Source organism: Mustela lutreola, chromosome 4, assembly GCF_030435805.1.
Source record: "Mustela lutreola isolate mMusLut2 chromosome 4, mMusLut2.pri, whole genome shotgun sequence".
Lineage (NCBI taxonomy): Eukaryota > Metazoa > Chordata > Mammalia > Carnivora > Mustelidae > Mustela > Mustela lutreola.
The window spans coordinates 120,127,596-120,145,107 of NC_081293.1; the positions used below are offsets into that span (position 1 = coordinate 120,127,596).

General features: G+C 34.7%; 1 protein-coding gene across 1 annotated transcript in view; it reads right to left on the reverse strand.

Annotated features, from left to right (window-relative positions):
- The window catches only part of SEMA3C (semaphorin 3C), a 176,589-nt gene that overhangs the window by 49,012 nt on the left and 110,065 nt on the right, over window positions 1-17,512 (reverse strand). The window contains exons 8-12 of the mRNA XM_059170961.1: window positions 16,455-16,597; window positions 15,071-15,185; window positions 12,630-12,699; window positions 10,526-10,670; window positions 1,738-1,960 (exon numbers count right to left, since the gene is read on the reverse strand). Of these exons, the coding sequence (XP_059026944.1) occupies window positions 1,738-1,960; window positions 10,526-10,670; window positions 12,630-12,699; window positions 15,071-15,185; window positions 16,455-16,597 (696 nt within the window). The remainder of the gene's footprint in view (window positions 1-1,737; window positions 1,961-10,525; window positions 10,671-12,629; window positions 12,700-15,070; window positions 15,186-16,454; window positions 16,598-17,512) is intronic.

Below are 17,512 nucleotides of genomic sequence, written 5' to 3' on the forward strand. Positions count from 1 at the left end.
AGGTAAAGAGCGATTCTACACTACCAAACGATGCAAAGAGGAGATGGAGGTATCTCAGCGGTTAAAGGTCATTGGATTTTCTTATGATGAGGACATTGAAGACCTTGGCAAAATCAGCAGGCTAGCAGAGGGTGAGCAATGGGTCAAGGTGTAGTTGAGTTCTGTATCCTGGTGTAAGGTTTCCAGGCCAAGGATACAGTAGAGAATGAAATGAACAAATAAAGCCAGTAAGAAAATAGCTGATAAAGAAAGGTCTTGGAAATGGCAGGAAAAGATAAAACTGAGAACACACTAGAGAATGGTTAGTCTGGGAAGGAAGGATTGTTTCTCAGGTGTGGGGCAAGCAAAGAGAGGATCAGTGAAAACACCAATTTGTCCAAGTGTAAAGAGGATACCAAGGAGTACACGTCAGCAAATTCTCAACCTCAGACCAATACAAGCTGAAATTATGGGAGTGAGAAATTCAGGTCTGGGGTTTTAAGGAAGACCAAAATAAGAATTTCATAAGAAAGGTACACTTTGAAATTACTATTTAGCCAAGAAGAAATATCCACATCTTAAATTGATTGAGGTCTGAGTGCAATTCATTTCTTAGCTCAGAATACCTGTTGCACGACTGCAAATCTTATAATGAGGTTTACAGACACATCTTATATCTCTTTCTTAAGCTAGTAGAGCTTTAATTTCATAAAGTAGTTCTGATTAAGCCGCTGCCTTCAGCTCAGGTCATGATCTCAGGGTCTGGGGATCGAGCCCCGCATCGGGCTCTCTGCTCAGCAGGGAGCCTGCTTCCCTCTCTCTCTCTCTCTCTGCCTGCCTCTCTGCCTACTTGTGATCTCTGTCTGTCAAATAAATAAATAAAATCTTTAAAAAAAGAAAATGTTTAAAGAGATTTCATCACTTCTTGCAAGGTGGTCAGAAATGTGTGAAAGATACTAACTACCGCCTGACTGGCAAACTAGTTTTTTTCTCTTGAGTAGTGCTTCTCAAACTTTAGTGTATATCAAGCTACCTGGAGGGCTTGTTAAAACACAGATGGCTGGATCTTATCCCTAGAGTTCCTGGATTGGACCCCTAAACTTTGCATTGCTAACAACTTTTTGAGTAACATTGATTTTGTTAGTCTGGGGAACACATTTTAAGAACCACTGCTATAAAGTCAGCCTTTCTAGATTCATGTAGATCTCTAAACAAGAGTATTTTTCACCCAACTTGTCTATTAAATTGGCAAACTACAATTGTGAGTGTATTAAAATACTAACATAAATATTTTTTAAAAAGCTGTCTTTTTTTTAAATTAAATTTACTTTTAAATGTTACCTAGAACTATCTATCATTATCATTATCACTGGACAATGGTTCCATGTATTTATTAAAAAGTTGCAGAATTTGCTTCAGTTGAGAGAAACACTACCCATGCTTAAAATTTGTTCCCATCCTTTCATTTGGCTCATAATCATTGTATTTCACTATAATATGTGCCAGGGACTGTTCCAGGTGATTTCATATATTAATTCCTCACAATTCCTTCAATATTTGTTCCTCACAATAACCCTATGAAATAATGTATTTCATTAACTCCATTTTACAGCTGTGGTAACAGGCACAGAGAAATTAAATATCTCCGTGAGGGCCCAACAGACATCAACACTGAAGTCTCTGGTTCCAATATTATAGTCCTTACCTCTTATGCTCTTCTGTTACACATTAGAGTATAGTTTGAGCTCAAATAATTACCTGTGCCGAGAAACAGGACATGGTATCTACCATCAGCAGCATTCACTCGATCCACAGCTATCTTGGTGTATTTGTAGTCAGTGCCTATGCGAACAATCAAAGGCCTTCTGTGGATTGGGTAGACAGAATTGTACATGAGAGGATGGTTCCGGATAAAAGTGACAACATCATCTGGGAATTCCTTAGTGGTCCGCATATTGGGTGTAAATGCTCCTCCTGGACACTAATAAAATATTTTAAAAGAGAAATAGTAAAGAGTTACTTTATTTTAGTGATAACCAAAGGCCTCTACTTTTCAACATACTTAGAAGCTTAAGTTGTTGTAAATACAGATCCTCCTCAACTTATGATGGGTTTAAATCCTGATAAAGTCATCATAAATTGCAAATGTTGTAAGTTTATAAAATGCATTTGATACACTTAAGCTATCAAACATCATCGCTTAGCTGAGCCCACCTTAAACATGCTCAGAACACTTATATTAGCCTGCAATTAGACAAAAATCCTGTAACACAAAGCCTATTTTACAATAAAGTGTTGAATAATTTATTGGATACTGTATTAACAGTGAAAAACAGAATGGTGGTAAGTGTATGGCTTGTTGACCTTTGTGGATGTCTGGGAGCTGAAGTTCACTGCCCAACCCAGCATCAGGAGAGAGGATCAAGTCACAAATCACCAGCCTCGGAAAAGATCAAGATTAAGTACTCAAAGAACAGCTTCTGCTGGGTGTGTATTGCTTTTGCACCATCAAAAAGTCAGAAACACCAAAAGAACTATCCTTAGTGGGGACCATCTGTATTTGCTATCTGTTGAGGAGAAAGCAGCATGACTATGCAACTATCTACAGAAAATTATTTACACAGTTTGACCACTAGAGCAAGGCTAAGCCCACTGATCCTAATTCCATTTGTTTTCAGAGAGCAGTGGATGCCATTTAGCCTTTCCACGCATCACTTTTCTGTTCTTATTCTGTGCCGCTGGCAGTGTTACTAGGGAAAAAAGAAAAAAAAAAAAATCTTGTGGATATAATCTAATGCTATTACTGGCTAAAATACATCATCATTATCAAATTCAGTCAGAACTCTAATGTGCAAGAGTTTTATTCCACCTGATTCCCTCCTCCCAGAAGAGGGATCTCCAAAGTTTGGGCATGGATTGGGTGTGGTAAATGAGACCTGATAGTTTCCTTCTAGAAAAGACTCCTGTGACTTCTATTACTCTTAGAATAAAATTTCAACAGCTTAGCATGAACTAGAAACCCTTGTATTTCTGGTCTGCCTCTATCATTACCAGAATAGTTCTCACTGCTCCCCCTCCAGGACCTTGGCACTTGCCCCATTTGAAATACGCTTATCCAGATAGTTCCATGGTTTTCCCTGTTACCTCCTTTAGCTCTCAGTTCAAAAGTTACTTCTTTAAAGGTGGTGACACATATAATATACCCCATCTCCATCTCCACTCTCTATCGCCTTAACCTGCTTTATTCTTCTTCACAGCTCTATTTACCTAACTCTATATTATGATTCGTTGCTTGTCTGTTTTTTGTCTGTTTCTCCCTCTAGAATGTAAGCTTCGTGTTGACCTTAGCTGGGTATATATTTTGTTCACTGTTTCACTCTTAGACCTATACCAAAGCTGACAAATAGTAGATATTCAACAAAGAGTAATTAATGAGTGAATTACTCTGTTCTATCTGGCATTCAATTTTGGTACAGGGGATGTATGAAACAAGAGCCTCAATTCTGCCAGGAGAGGCAAGATTCAGAACATTGAGTTCAAAGAGGCAGCTAGAAAGCAATAACAAGATCTGAAAAAGGAATCCTGGACAACTTCAGCAGTTCTGGAAAGAAGGCATGACAAGGGCTTCTGGGGAGAAGATTCCATTTATAGGGCATCCGAGGCCAAGCTCAGCGGTAGGCTAGGAGCTGCTGAAGCTTAGAACTCAAACTTATCCATGAATAGGATCCAAGTGCTAAGTTATACAAGTGAAACTGTTAGGTATAATCTTTAACACATATACACATTATTTGTGTAACCCTATTAAATACCTGACAATATTTCCACTTTCAAAAGCAAAAATGCTTTGTCATATTTTCTTGAAAGAAAAGCACTTCTGTTCTAATTTTTATTTATTCTCTTAAAAGAGGTAGAAACTAAAGGAAGGGAACAAAGCAAACTTTCTGATCAACAGCAATGGGTACAGCATCTGGGCAAACCGTAGGATGTAATAGGGACGTAACAAACTGGAAAGTTGTGTATTATTTAAAACTGGCAATGAACACTCATTTCTAGGTGATTGCTTCTGTGCAAGAATATTAGCCTAATGTGGCGAGATTTCAACAGAAGATAGAAATGTGGAGCTTTATGCGAAATCTGCCAAAATTATAATGCTAACTCAATGTAAAAAAAAAAAAGAAAAACAACTTTAGGGACCCCAAAAAGATGGCAACCTCTAGGTTAAATCCTTTCAATAGCTAACCCACAATGTTAGTGCCTCTGGACCAGTATCGTTGGGCAGACCCGTGTTTGCAAATAACTCTTAGCAAATTACAAATGCTGCCTCTTTCACTTAGACTGTATTATACTGAATGCAATTTTTAGACTCACTTTGACCAGTTAACATTACTAGGACTTTTTACAGGACCAGTAAATACAGTGCTTTTTTTTTTATAGAAAGGCACAGGGAGCAATTAAATGACTTCACTGAGGAGAGAAAATGAGACAAGTAATAAAAGTAAGCCTCTGATTCATTATCCCATCAAGTGACTTTCATCTGGGGCTCATATGTTTTTCTTTTAGGAAAAAGCATTATATTTAAATATACATGTTTATAAATTGCCCACAAAAAAACCCAAAGAGGGACAAAGAATTTCATCTGAGGGTATTCTAAAATGATGGATGTGTTCCATACTTCTGCAAAGTGTAGAATTATGGGTGTTCTCTATCCTCATTCCTCACACAAAGTGGAAAAAGGGAAATGCATTGCTCACTGAATGGAAAAATGGAAAGAACAAACGCATGGGCAATCCAGTTCCTCATAAAACACCACTAATTATGGTTTGCTAAGCTGAGATGTCTCCTTAAATATTTGCAAACATTCTCATTTGTAAGTTCCAGAAAGATCCAAAGTTAGCATATATGACTAGGCAATTTATATAATTTCCAGTTAGCATTTATTTTCATGTGTGATAAGGTTATTAAATTGTAAGTGTGTTAGTTTCTGGGTATTAGTTAATTTAAATTCGGTTAAAAATTATGTCTCATGTGCTCAAAAGTGAACTTATTAAATAGGTAACCCACACAAATTAACTCAAATCAGTTACTTTATATTCATTCAAATGTCCCCCATTTGGGACTTTTGTTATATGAACTTCTTGCTTAGAAATCAGTGTTTCCTGGCAGGAGTATTTTCAAAAATACAAAAGAAGCCTTTTTGACAATAATTAATTTTTTCCATTGATTCGTGGCATAAACTTTGCAGATAAGACACAGGATGGGTGACAATGATGGTGACAAGAACAAAAATGGATTACTGTTTGGAGAGTCTCTATCTGGACTTGTGAATTTGTTCAGTGTAACGTTACCAAGAATAAATAAGATGCAATTAACTTATCCGTCTCCTTGTGATATGTGAAAGCATGTGTACTGAAATCTCAAGATAATACAATATCCACATACTGCCATAAAATAAAGCCTCTGTCCATGAATGAGGCTGGTGTCTCATTCTTCAGAAGGTTGACTGAGCTCTACAAATAGTCATTAAGTAGTTCGGGTTAACCTTCTCCTTTAAGATGTTTTTTTCCAGTTCTAGTTTTCTGTTTATCAAGCAGTGATAAGACTCCTTTTTTGAGTAAAGACATTTTAAGTGTTTTGATTACTAAAGTGTTGGGTGAAATGCTAGGAACAATAACAATGCCATGTTAAGGAAGTATCAGCAATTGTTGCCCTCAACCAAATTTCTTTCCTATTTTTAGGTATCCTTGACATTTGCCATCCTCTGATGCTCCTAAATCTCACATATATGGTCCTGGTTTCCAATATTAATGTAGTCAGGAGAACCTGGGTGGCTCAGTGGGTTAAAGGCTCTGCCTTTGGCTCAGGTCATGATCCCAGGGTCCTGGGATCGAGCCCCACATTCGGGGTCTCTGCTCGGCGAGGAGCCTGTTTCCCCCCTCTCTCTCTGCCCGCCTCTCTGCCTATTTGTGATCTCTGTCAAATATATTAAAAAATTAAAAATCTTTAGAAAAATGTTAATATATTCATTTATTAATTCACATAGCTATTCTTTGGATACTTTTTATTCAAAAAGCATTTTGATGTGCCCAGTGGGGGACATAAGAAGAAGTCACCATTATCTTCTAGACATAAGTATTCTAGTAAGGAAGATGGGCATATTCAAAGTAAAATATCAAGGTATATAATAATAAATTCAGACAAATATAAGACATATAATTTATAAGATAATAAATTATAAAAATATAAGATAAATAACAATCTTGGTTCATATCAATTACCATATATGCATAAGATCCAATATTTTTTAAATGAATTCAGACTAGAAGAGAACTTAAGGCTCTCAGGGTTGGTGAAAAGGTTTAGAGATAGAAAAAAAAATTGGAATATTTAGGAAACTATAATTTCTGGGACATTGCTGGATCACAGAGCACAAAGTGGAAGAAAGAGGTAGGAACTGAGGTTAAAGACTCCAGAAAATAAAAGCAAAACTACTCAGAGAAGGAGTGACGGGCATGGTCAAGGGGAGCTTGACCTAAACACTTGCAAGCTGAGTGGTGTATGAATAAATTTAAGAACATAAATAAAACATTCCAGAATCTGTGGTAGTTTCTGGCACTGGTCTTTGGAACTTGTATTCTCAGAGAAACTGAGCTCATGCTTGATAATCTAGGCCCTTTGATAATCTAGGCCCTTTATTTAAAGCCCAAAGATTTACATAGCTGAGGAGTTGTACTTAGATACCAGCTGATCCTCATTTTACCTCCATTTATCCACCATTGCTGACAGGAGTGCTCTATTCCAGTCCTGCTAGTTCAGGCAGAGCTTCTAGAACTCACTTATTAATTTCTATCTTTGCCTTATAATATAAGCTGTAGCCTTTCTGGAATATTATTCTTTCCCCACCAAAGTTATCCAAATCTGACTGCCTTTGGGGCAAGCTCGGTTTCCTATTTTTATATGCCTTCTCTACACAAGGCTGTCCCACGACAGTCTCTCTCTCCCCTAAACTTCAATAGTATTTATTGTCTACTTTATTCATGGGTCTTGAATAATGATATGAAACAACATATATTGCATTTTTCAGGTCTATACCCTTTATGTACTTAATTTTATTGTAAACTTCCCTAACAATGTTTTAAACATCTGTGAAGACTAGAAATATTTCTAGTGTAAGAATCTCCAAAAGATACACAGAATCAACAAAAGTGTCAGCAATAAAATTCTTTTTCTGGCCATCACTCACTAAGTGGGTCACAGATTTTCCATGTTCTTTTGCTGCACCAGGTACCAGGCACAACGATGAATGCAAATGGTTCTAGTCCACTTATAAATAGACATTAAAACAGAACACTTCTATTAGGTTCTGCTTTAAACAGAAGTGTATAAGCAAAAATAATTTTCTATGGAAGCTTTATACACGTTGCAACAGAATAATGTCATGTGTTAGCTCAGCCACAGAGAGAATATGCAGTCTTTGGCCGCCCTTTGCAACATACCAAAGGTGTCTTGTTTCTTCCACAAACTTGAATTACTTATGGAAAAACATTATGACACAATTGGCAGGCTTCTTCCCAATGACTTGGGTTTGCTAGTTGGGGCAGTTTGCTAACATTGCCATCAACCTGGCTTTAAAAGAATCACCTACAGGGAACACTTGAATGAGGGTAGACAATCCCTGCCCCTGTCATTTCATTAAGAATCCAGTCATGGATTTATGAGATTGACCCAGCAACTGGACGACTGCATAGGGAAATAAAGTAGAGTAATCACAGTTGATGCTTCATGGGAGGACTTCAGAAGTCACATTTTTAGCCCTAAAGAAAAGGGAATGATCTGGGTCACTTGGCTGTAGGTCTTCCTGCTACATCAGTGGGATACGAAACCCTGGAAGCCTAGGAAAAAGATAGACGCTGGCCACTGTGAGTCAGACAGCTGAGACTTCCTTGTGTGTTGCTCAGGGAAGGGTGGAGGGACCAGATCTTCTGGGAGGTATGCTTTCCAGAAGGAGTTCCAGAGGTCTTCCTCCACCCTGCCTGTTTCCCTCCCTAAGGATCACTCATCTGACAATTTTTTTTTATTTAAGGGAGCTGCTCTGGTCTCAGCACCAGATGTAAGAAACCACATTATAGAAATATGTCTCAAGGCCTGACTACTCCCTTTTTTTTCACAGTGTCAGCTCCAGATGTGTGTTACTAAGCCCTGGCTTATACCACACTACTTTACAACAGAAAAAAAAAAAAAAAAAGCTTATTCTTAGGAGCTTGGAAATCGTGAAAAGTGGGACTGTTAGCAGCATTTTCTAATTCAACATTAGTTTATTTTGTTATACTAAAAGGGTTTTTATCTATTCCCACATTTTATGTAGAATAATTGCTATTTGACGTGAGTGGTTTTCTCAGTATGATTCCTGAGAGTCTTTTTGAACTGTCATTTTGATGAAGAGTCTTGATGAGGGGCAGGAACAGGAGTAGCTTTTCTTCAGGAAAAAAAAATTCCCTGAATTATAATACTTGTCAGTTTCCAGACTGTAACTATTCTCACCATGCTGATCTCAAGTTAGTACTGTGAATCCTTACTTGAGATGAGGCACATACAATTCGCTCTTGTAAATTGGGTATAAACTAGCTCCCACATATATTCACTGAGGCTCTGAGGCCTCAAACCTGAACCAATGAGCCTGGGCTCTCATTTATCTGTTTTTATTCATCTGGGAAATTTACCTTAAGGTAATACTTGGGGGAAAACAGAATTTTGTTGGGTTTACAAACCCAGCTGTTCCTGTATATGTATGTTGTTAAAAAGAACAATTCATGAAAGCATATACAATCACAATCATTAATTTTCTGTATTAAGATGAAGCAATGACTTGGTCAACTTCAAACAGTAAATAATTCTCAAGAAGAAGATTTAGTTTGAACAGATTATCAGTGAGTCACCTGAGAGTGCTGGAGATACACTGAATGAAATAAAGAGCCATGAGTTGTAATGGGATTCGGAAGTGGTTTGCCTTCCCCTTCCCTTTGCCTCCTCTTATGTAATCTCTGCTTCTTATTCAACACATCCCAACTTGAGGTACCCTAAGATCAGTATATCTATTGATATCTTCCTTGTGTTACACCAAATAATTATTTTTTTCACTTTCTCTTGAGCTATGAGCATTGAAAAAGAGATAATGTAGAAGGAGACCGTGAATTGTATAATAGGACTTTGTCCCCAGCCATGATTAAGTGTGGCGTTTTAAAATTTAATTCTTTCACAGCTACAGAGCAAGGATGATAATCTTTCCAGTTAATTAAAAGTTAATTGTTCCTGTAAAAGATCTATCAATGATTAATCTTTGAGCTTCTTAGCCAGGGAACCAAATGTGACCTCTTTTATTTTTGAATAAATTAGGTTTAAAGGCTTAGCAAACTATTTTTCCTATTTTTTAAAAGAAATGTGACAGCAGTATAATTTAAGACGATGAAAAAAATAAGGGACTGAATAATACATTGCAAATAAACTCTAATAATAACACATAAAATAAAGTGAATCAACAATTGGTAAAAATTATGTGGGATGAATATATCTGAAAGAATTTTGGTGGAGGAAATTTCATATTCAAGTAAAAAGGAGAAAGATTTTAGGAAAATAATATTTTAACAATTATCTTTTAATTATTTTCCATGAAAACATTCTTTTTTACTCATATCCACTCCAGTTTATAAATATAACCATATTCTATGAAATGCAAAAATACAAAAAAATTATATTCCTCTTGATTGTCTCTTTTCAGTGTAACACTATGACATTTTATAGAGATAAAAACTAATCAATATTCTAGAATTCAATAAAGCATTACAAGGGGCCAAATGTAAAACAAATAGTAGGACTATGATCATTGTTGTCCTAGGAAAAGTTCAATTCCAATCTGTGAGTGTACCGTCTATAACTTCAGCTAGAAACGTTAGCTTTCAATGTACTTCTTAATATTGCTAATATACCATATACCTCAGAACTTTATAGTTCATAAATATTTTATTGAACTATAACATCACTTTCATTGTGTTTATTTACACATACTATTTTCTTTCTTTGAGAAATACACAGCATATAATTTTTCATATATCCCTTAAAATTCAAAGATCCACATATATTTTATCTCTAAATTAATTCTTATATGGTTATTCCTTTATTAAAATAGGTAAGATTCATTAATATCAGGAAGAGGTGCTAAAAGCAACTACCATTCAAATTCTTTCAGGCTGACACCAAAATGTTAACACTTTCCAAGCTATGGCTTTTATGCGAATAAAATTAGGAAATATCTCTGTCCTGTTTCATATATCCAGTTGTCTTTAAGTCTAAAAGAGATTTTATTAGTAATAGTACATAGAAAAAAATTATAGAGGGTGCTATATTTGTAAAGTCCCAAGTGACGTGAAAAATTATAGTGAGTGTATCAGTTGGTCTATGGCTGTATTTAATAAACATGAACATGATATTCATATCTTGTTAAATTATATTTTCTAAAAACCAAAATAACAAAGAAACATTCCTGGATACTTACAGTTCCAGGGCGAGGATATGGAATTCTACCCTGGTAGGAAATCAGTTGATGATTTGGCCCTTCTTTATGGGCAAAGGGCCCATTAAACACAGTCTGTATATCAGATAAATGATACACACACACTGCTGATCCTTTAAAAACCGAGCTAAAAAAACAAACAGAAAGAAATCTATTTTCTTATTTTTTTAACTTTTAAATACAATTTTAAAAAACAGATAAAGTTTATGATAAAAGTTGATATAATTCATTATAGAAAACTTGAAAGCTACAATACACACTATAAAGCTAAAAAACTTCTATTATTTTGAAATAAGCCATTGATACATAAAACATCAAAACATTTAATTCATCCATGGAGGTAGTAGGCAGTAATAAGTTATAAAAGAGTCACCAATGTCCCCAAAATATAGGACAAGTCAAAGAAATTTCTAACTAGTTATCTTAATAAGAAAAAATAAACTGAAGATTTATTAAAAAGTATGAGTTTCAATTCTAAGTCACCATCAATACAATCTATCATAATTTAACTCAGAGAAATAAATCTCATTAAGGGAAAATGGTATCTCTTTGCCTTAAGATTATTTTAATGTGAGAATGTTCCTACATGTATCCTAAAGAGTAGCTAGAAAAGTCTGTTGTCATAGTCTCTGTATTTTCCCTGTTAGTAACAGAAGAAAACGATAGATTCTGAAAGAGATTCATTACATTAACTTTGTCAATAAAATCTCATAGAATTTGTTTGGATCCTTACTAAAGACTATTTCTGTTGTTACTAAGGCAGATTGGCTGAAATAAACATTGTGACTTATATATATCTCCTAAATCAGATGCTTAATGGAAAACTTAGATGACCATTGGAAAAAACAAGATAATCATTAGCATCACTGGTCAGAAATGACAATTTTGAATTTTTCAAAAAGCTACTAGGTAAAAACAAACACTGTAGAAATATTTTTTGGGGACAACATTTTCTTCTTAGGAATTTGGTTCTTGGGGCACCTGCGTGGCTCAGCGGGTTAAAGCCTCTGCCTTCAGCTCAGGTCATGATCCCAGAGTCCTGGGATCGAGCCCAATGTCAGGCTCTCTGCTCCATGGGGAGCCTGCTTCCTCCTCTCTCTCTGCCTGCCTCTCTGCTTCCTTGTGATCTCTGTCTGTCAAATAAATAAATAAAATCTTAAAAAAAAAAAAAAAAAAGAATTTGGTTCTTTTCACTTTGTTCAATTCCTTGTGGATTAAGTCAAGACTACTTTCTCTGTTAGAGCAGGAGTTAAACTGCCCATCCTGAAAAACAACTTTTTACAAGTTTCATAGGGCAAGTGTAAGTATGATTTATAATCAATATTTCTGTGATTTTCTGTTACTTTGAAGGGCCCATTACAGTTTACAATTATGCTGTGCTTGCCCCACTGGAAGAGAATGCTAAAATCTTTAAGTTTCTGCTTTATAATTGATGGTCTCATAAAAGGGACCCATTGTATTCTGCATTGGCCATGTCACAGCTGGAGTACTGTGTTGCATTCTGAGTAACATTCCAGTGTAAAATGAGTAAACAGAGGCATCTCTAGGAAAGGTGAGAAAATGGCAATTGTCTGGAAACATATGACATATGACAATTGAGAAGTTACAAAACATTAAACATTAAACATTAAACATCAAACCTATCTCCAAATATATGAAATACCGTCCGTCATATGGAACGTGAAAATTAGTGCAGTATTTTATTAGTTTTTGAATAGTCATCATTTTAGATTGCTCCAGAAGTAAAATTTATTTTAATAGAAATACCAAAAGTTTTAGGTGAAACATTAGTCTTCCACTTACTTCCTTAAAACAAAATAGCTTACATACTTCCTGCATTATCATTCATGTTTTCCTTTCTTTGAGAAAAATAGCATATAGTCATCATAAACACTGTTCAAACCTATTTTGAAAGTGTTAGTTCAGCTTAAACATATTTTGGTAATCAAGCAAAAGTAGTAAAACAGGATGATTACATCCTGAATGTTATATAAAATTAAAATTTGAAAAGAATATTTTGTAATAATTACTATTACTCAATAAAGTTTATTGTTTAATCCATAAGCTGTAATTGTTTAATAATTACCTTGATGTTGTAAAAATGCCATACACTAGTGTTGTCCTTGGATTATCAGTTTCGAGTAGAAACACATCCTCTATAAAAGGAAAACATCACTCTTTTAAAGTTCCCAAATATTAAATGTATTTTAAAATTTTACCCTAAGAAAATAATTTCAACTATGAAAAGTATTATTGAGATAGGTATTCCGGCAGCATCATTATAATCTGGAAATGACTAAACGAACTCAATGACAGGCACATAATAGAGTAAATTAAATAAAATATTATACAAACACAAAGTGGTTTATAAAAACTGCAAATTTATGGAAACCATGCTAATGAAGTAATATTAAATGGACAAGGCACAGTGGTATATAATATAGACTGGAACCATGTAAACCGTAAACCTATACACCACGATACAATAAGATCACCAGTGAGTGTCTCTGGTTAGCAGAAATATAGAAATATTGTCTTCTTTTTTCTGCATTTTCTCTCTCTTTTAAAGATTTATTTATTTATTTTAGAGAGAGAGTGCAAGTGGGGGGAGGGGCAGAAGGAGAACAAGAGAATCTTAAGCAGACTCCCCATAGAATATGGAGCCCAAGGGGCACTCCGTCTCAGGAACCATAAGATCAGGACCCATGACATCACAACCTAAGCCAAAATCACAAGATGGACATTTACCTGACTGAGCCACCCAGATGCCCCTTTTTTCTGCATTTTCTAAATGTCCTTTAAGGATAATATGTCACTTTTTTAAATTTAAAAAGTATTACAAATTACAATTTTTTTTGACCTAAGGTTAGAAGCTAGAATGTGGAAGAAAACTCTTTTTTTTTTTTTTTTTAAGAAAACTCTTTCAACATGACTTTTTTTCTTTATATAAAATAAGACTTTTTTTTTTTTTTTTTTTTTTTTTTGGTTTATGGTCAAAAGAGCTAGTGGTAGTTTAATTTAATCAATAATTCCCCTAATGACAAAAAGTTTAAAGTATATTAAGGCAAAGCCAAACTTATAGGTAGTTTGGTTCAGTAACACATATGAGAACCTGGAAGTAGATTTCTTGTGGGAACCCTTAGTTAACAATCAACTGTTACAGTTAAAAGAAAAATCTGAATTTAGTGACACTTTTGCAAATTAAAATTCTTGCTGGGAAATACAAAGAAAGATGTGTTTATTTCAAATTCACAATGAACTTAGGACTTCTTAAGCAATAAATTAATAAAGAGAAGCCTTTCCATATGGGAACAAAAGGCTAAACTGTCTGGCTTTCCCTAAAAAAACCAGGTAAGACTGAAATAACCTAAGTCATTAAAACATAAACATACTTGCAAAGAATTTGGGGAATATAATGTATGAGTAGGTTATAACACAAAAGTCACACTTGGAACTTTCTTCTAGAAAAGCTGATGCAGGGGTGCCTGGGTGGCTCAGAGGGTTAAGCCACTGCCTTCTACTTAGGTCATGATCTCAGGGTCCTGGGATAGAGCCCCGCATTGGGCTCTTTGCTCAGTGGGGAGCCTTCTTCTCTCTGCCTCTCTGCCTACTTGTGATCTTTCTCTGTCAAATAAATAAATAAAATCTTAAAAAAAAAAAAAAAAAGCTGATACAAAGACTTTTGTTTCTATGATCAATACACTGGCTGGCTTTTGAAGAGTTCAGCTACCTATTCCGGTTTCTACAACTGCTAGAACCAGATTTTTCTATATTGTAATGCATTTTTATTGCTTACCTCATCATCTGCCTCAAAATCTGAGAATAGCCAGCATTTTACATTTTAATGGATTAAAGCAAAATAAAAGTTATTTCTAAATGGCACTTAGTAAACATGACACTATGATGTATATCAAGTTATTCTGATTAAAAAGAGAACTGTTCCTTGGTAGAAAGGAATAAGATTGTTAGTCTTATTTGACCTGGAAAGTGTCACCCTCTTCAAGTCACACATGCTGAGAATACTTAATCCCAGGGTCACCAAGGAGGACTAAGACTAGAGAGCACGTCTATCATTTCTACTCTGACATGGTCCCAACCAACCTTGATTGTGCTCAGTAACTATTAAAATATATAGCTCCATTCTCATACCAACTGATTTCAAATCAGAATATTAAAATTTAAATATATATGAAATGCATAGTCTTTCAGATAAGCAAAAATATATTATTCATATGTAAATTATGCAATTACATCTTTCATTTTCTCTCACACACACACAGGCACACACTTCTTTATATATCATGGTGAATTCAATGAACTAAATGTCTCAGTAGTGCACTCAGAGACAAAACATATTTAAAAAACACTTAAGGAAATTTATGAACAGTGTCTGGATCATTCATTCAAATTGGCAGATTATTTATGCTAAAAGCATTCATGGAAAATACACCCTCTTTTGAGAGGTTATTAAAATAAACTTTACAAACTCTTTTTCAAAAAACATTTCTCAATCTCACATCCATGTACCTAATTCATCAAAGTGTGTTTCTGGGCCGTCTTCATCGGTTACAGAGCACACCAGCCTCGCTTTTAAGAAGGTCGTCCACTTGTTGACAAGGCTACGCAGTCCCCCAGTGTCATTCTGAAACCATTTTGAAAACATACTTCAGATAGCTTAAATAAATATTAAAGTGCATTAAAAGTTCAGCTTGGACTTGGATTACTTGAGGGTTTGTTATAATCTGAAGGGTAGAAATGCTAACTACATGTGCATACCAGTGAAGATGAATATTTAAGATCTACAGTATTTTTATAAAATAGCCATAGCTATACTATTAATTTTCTATAGTATGGTATCAACTGTAAATGTTTCAATTTATATATGCCCTAAAGCTTTCTAACTTCAACAGTACATGGAGAAAATATCTAGAAAATGTATGGAGAACACATAATCTAATTTGTCCTAATAACTCATTGTCTTCAAAGTGAACATAAATTTTTGTATACTATGAAGCTTGCAGAGTATACTGTGTTCAGGAAAGTGGGCTATACTTATACCAAGTGGTCTCCAATAGCTCTATTTTCTCTCCTTCATTTCTCTGTGTTATTGTTTAATCCTCAGTATTTCCAATCAGATGCTTCACTAGATATATTTCTCCAGCCAGGGAGGGGAAAATGGCATTTGGGTCATTCACAAATAGTGAATGACCTGATCTTTTTTTTCTGTATGCCCAGAAGCCTTTCACTCCTTCTGCAGGCTCTACTGTCTTGTTCTAAATGACTTAAAAGCAGATGAGCTCCACAATTAATGGAATATTATAATATTAAAAATAAACTATTTAAAACACTGAACACTTTAAGAAATACTTTTGCATGAAGTATGTTAATCATAAATAAGTCAGGGCAACCCTATAAAACTCCTGTTTGAGAGGGCATCATGAGTTTTTTTGAGTTGCTATGTATACTTGCTATTTATACCAGAAGACTATTTTGTTTACTGTTTTTAATTAGGACTATATTTTAGTAATGCATTTCTTTTCATTAGAAAATGAAAAGTTCCTCAATAATTGTCTTTATTGAGGTTTTGCTATATTTTGTTCACAAGAATTATTGTTTCTTTCTGTAACATACAATTTAGCTATTTGTTTTCAATACAAATGCATTAAATGCAAAAAAAATAAACAAAAACCATTTATTTGTGTAAAACCATGACAACAGTATTTCCTTGAATTAAGCTTTTTAATCTCATATGACTGATGTGAATAAACAGTAAATTAAAATGTCTCCCTCAATATTTCATTAATTTGTAACCACAAATAAAAGTGGGAAAGTAAACTATCGGCAAAAGAAAACGTATTTATATGATTTGAATTTGTGTCTTTCCTCAAATTAGGACAAGATTAACACTTACAGGACATATTCTAGCAATCATGGAATGAATCTGTTTTGTGCTTCTGCTATTGTCAGTCAGTTTCTCTTTGAAGAAGAAGTACACCTTAGCATCATTTGGATCTGTGCCATCTGGGATCACATGTGCATCCACAAACATAGGTTCTGAGGAAAAAAATACAAAGACTATATATATACTCCTGATGGAAATCCATCTATGGTTCATCCAAGTAGATTACAGGCATATGGCTTCTTCATCTTTGGTATAGAAGAATAATTCCATGTTCATAGGCAGAATCTAACAGCAATAATTGCATTCACACAACATACTGTATTTGGAATGTCAAGTGCTACAAAATATATCTATAACATTATAGCTTAAACTATTTTTTCCCTGTCTGCAATACATTCTAGAAGTTCAGTAAATGCAAAAATCCTTTGTGCAGGGATGAGTTCTAACAAATCAAAATGCTTTTCTACCAGCTATATCCCATGGAATTGAATGGTCATTTTATAGGGGGAAAAAAAAGTTTGTTTTTCGAAGTATAGTTTTCAATCTAGTGCATAAAATCTCAAATTCACTGAAGCAGAATATAGAGTCGGGAGTCCAAGATCTCAAAAACATTTTTTTCTTAAGACGGCATAAGAAATGAAGGGGAAATTTTTCAAGGAAAAAAATGCAGTCATCTGAAGACATAGAGGGATTTTTTATTTCAAGAACAAAACGAGTTTTAGAATCCAGATGTACTGGAGTCATAAATTGAAGAAGTAAATGGACAATCGCTGCTTTCTTGTGCCTGCCTATCAGTGAAATAAGATGCTGAACTGTGGTGATTCATGCTTTGCTGTGCAATGTTAAATGAATTGTCAAATTTAGGGTCAGCTAGAAATCATCCCCAGGGTGAAATGACAAAGATCATAGTGGTTTCTTCTTCTAAGCAGCAGCAACCGATTGAAATTACACATTAAAGTCAAATAAGCATCTTTCAGGATGTGAATGTCATGTGACTCTACCCCAAATTAGAAATAAATGACTAGTGATAATCACAAGGTTATCATACATATGATTTCTGTTAAGTA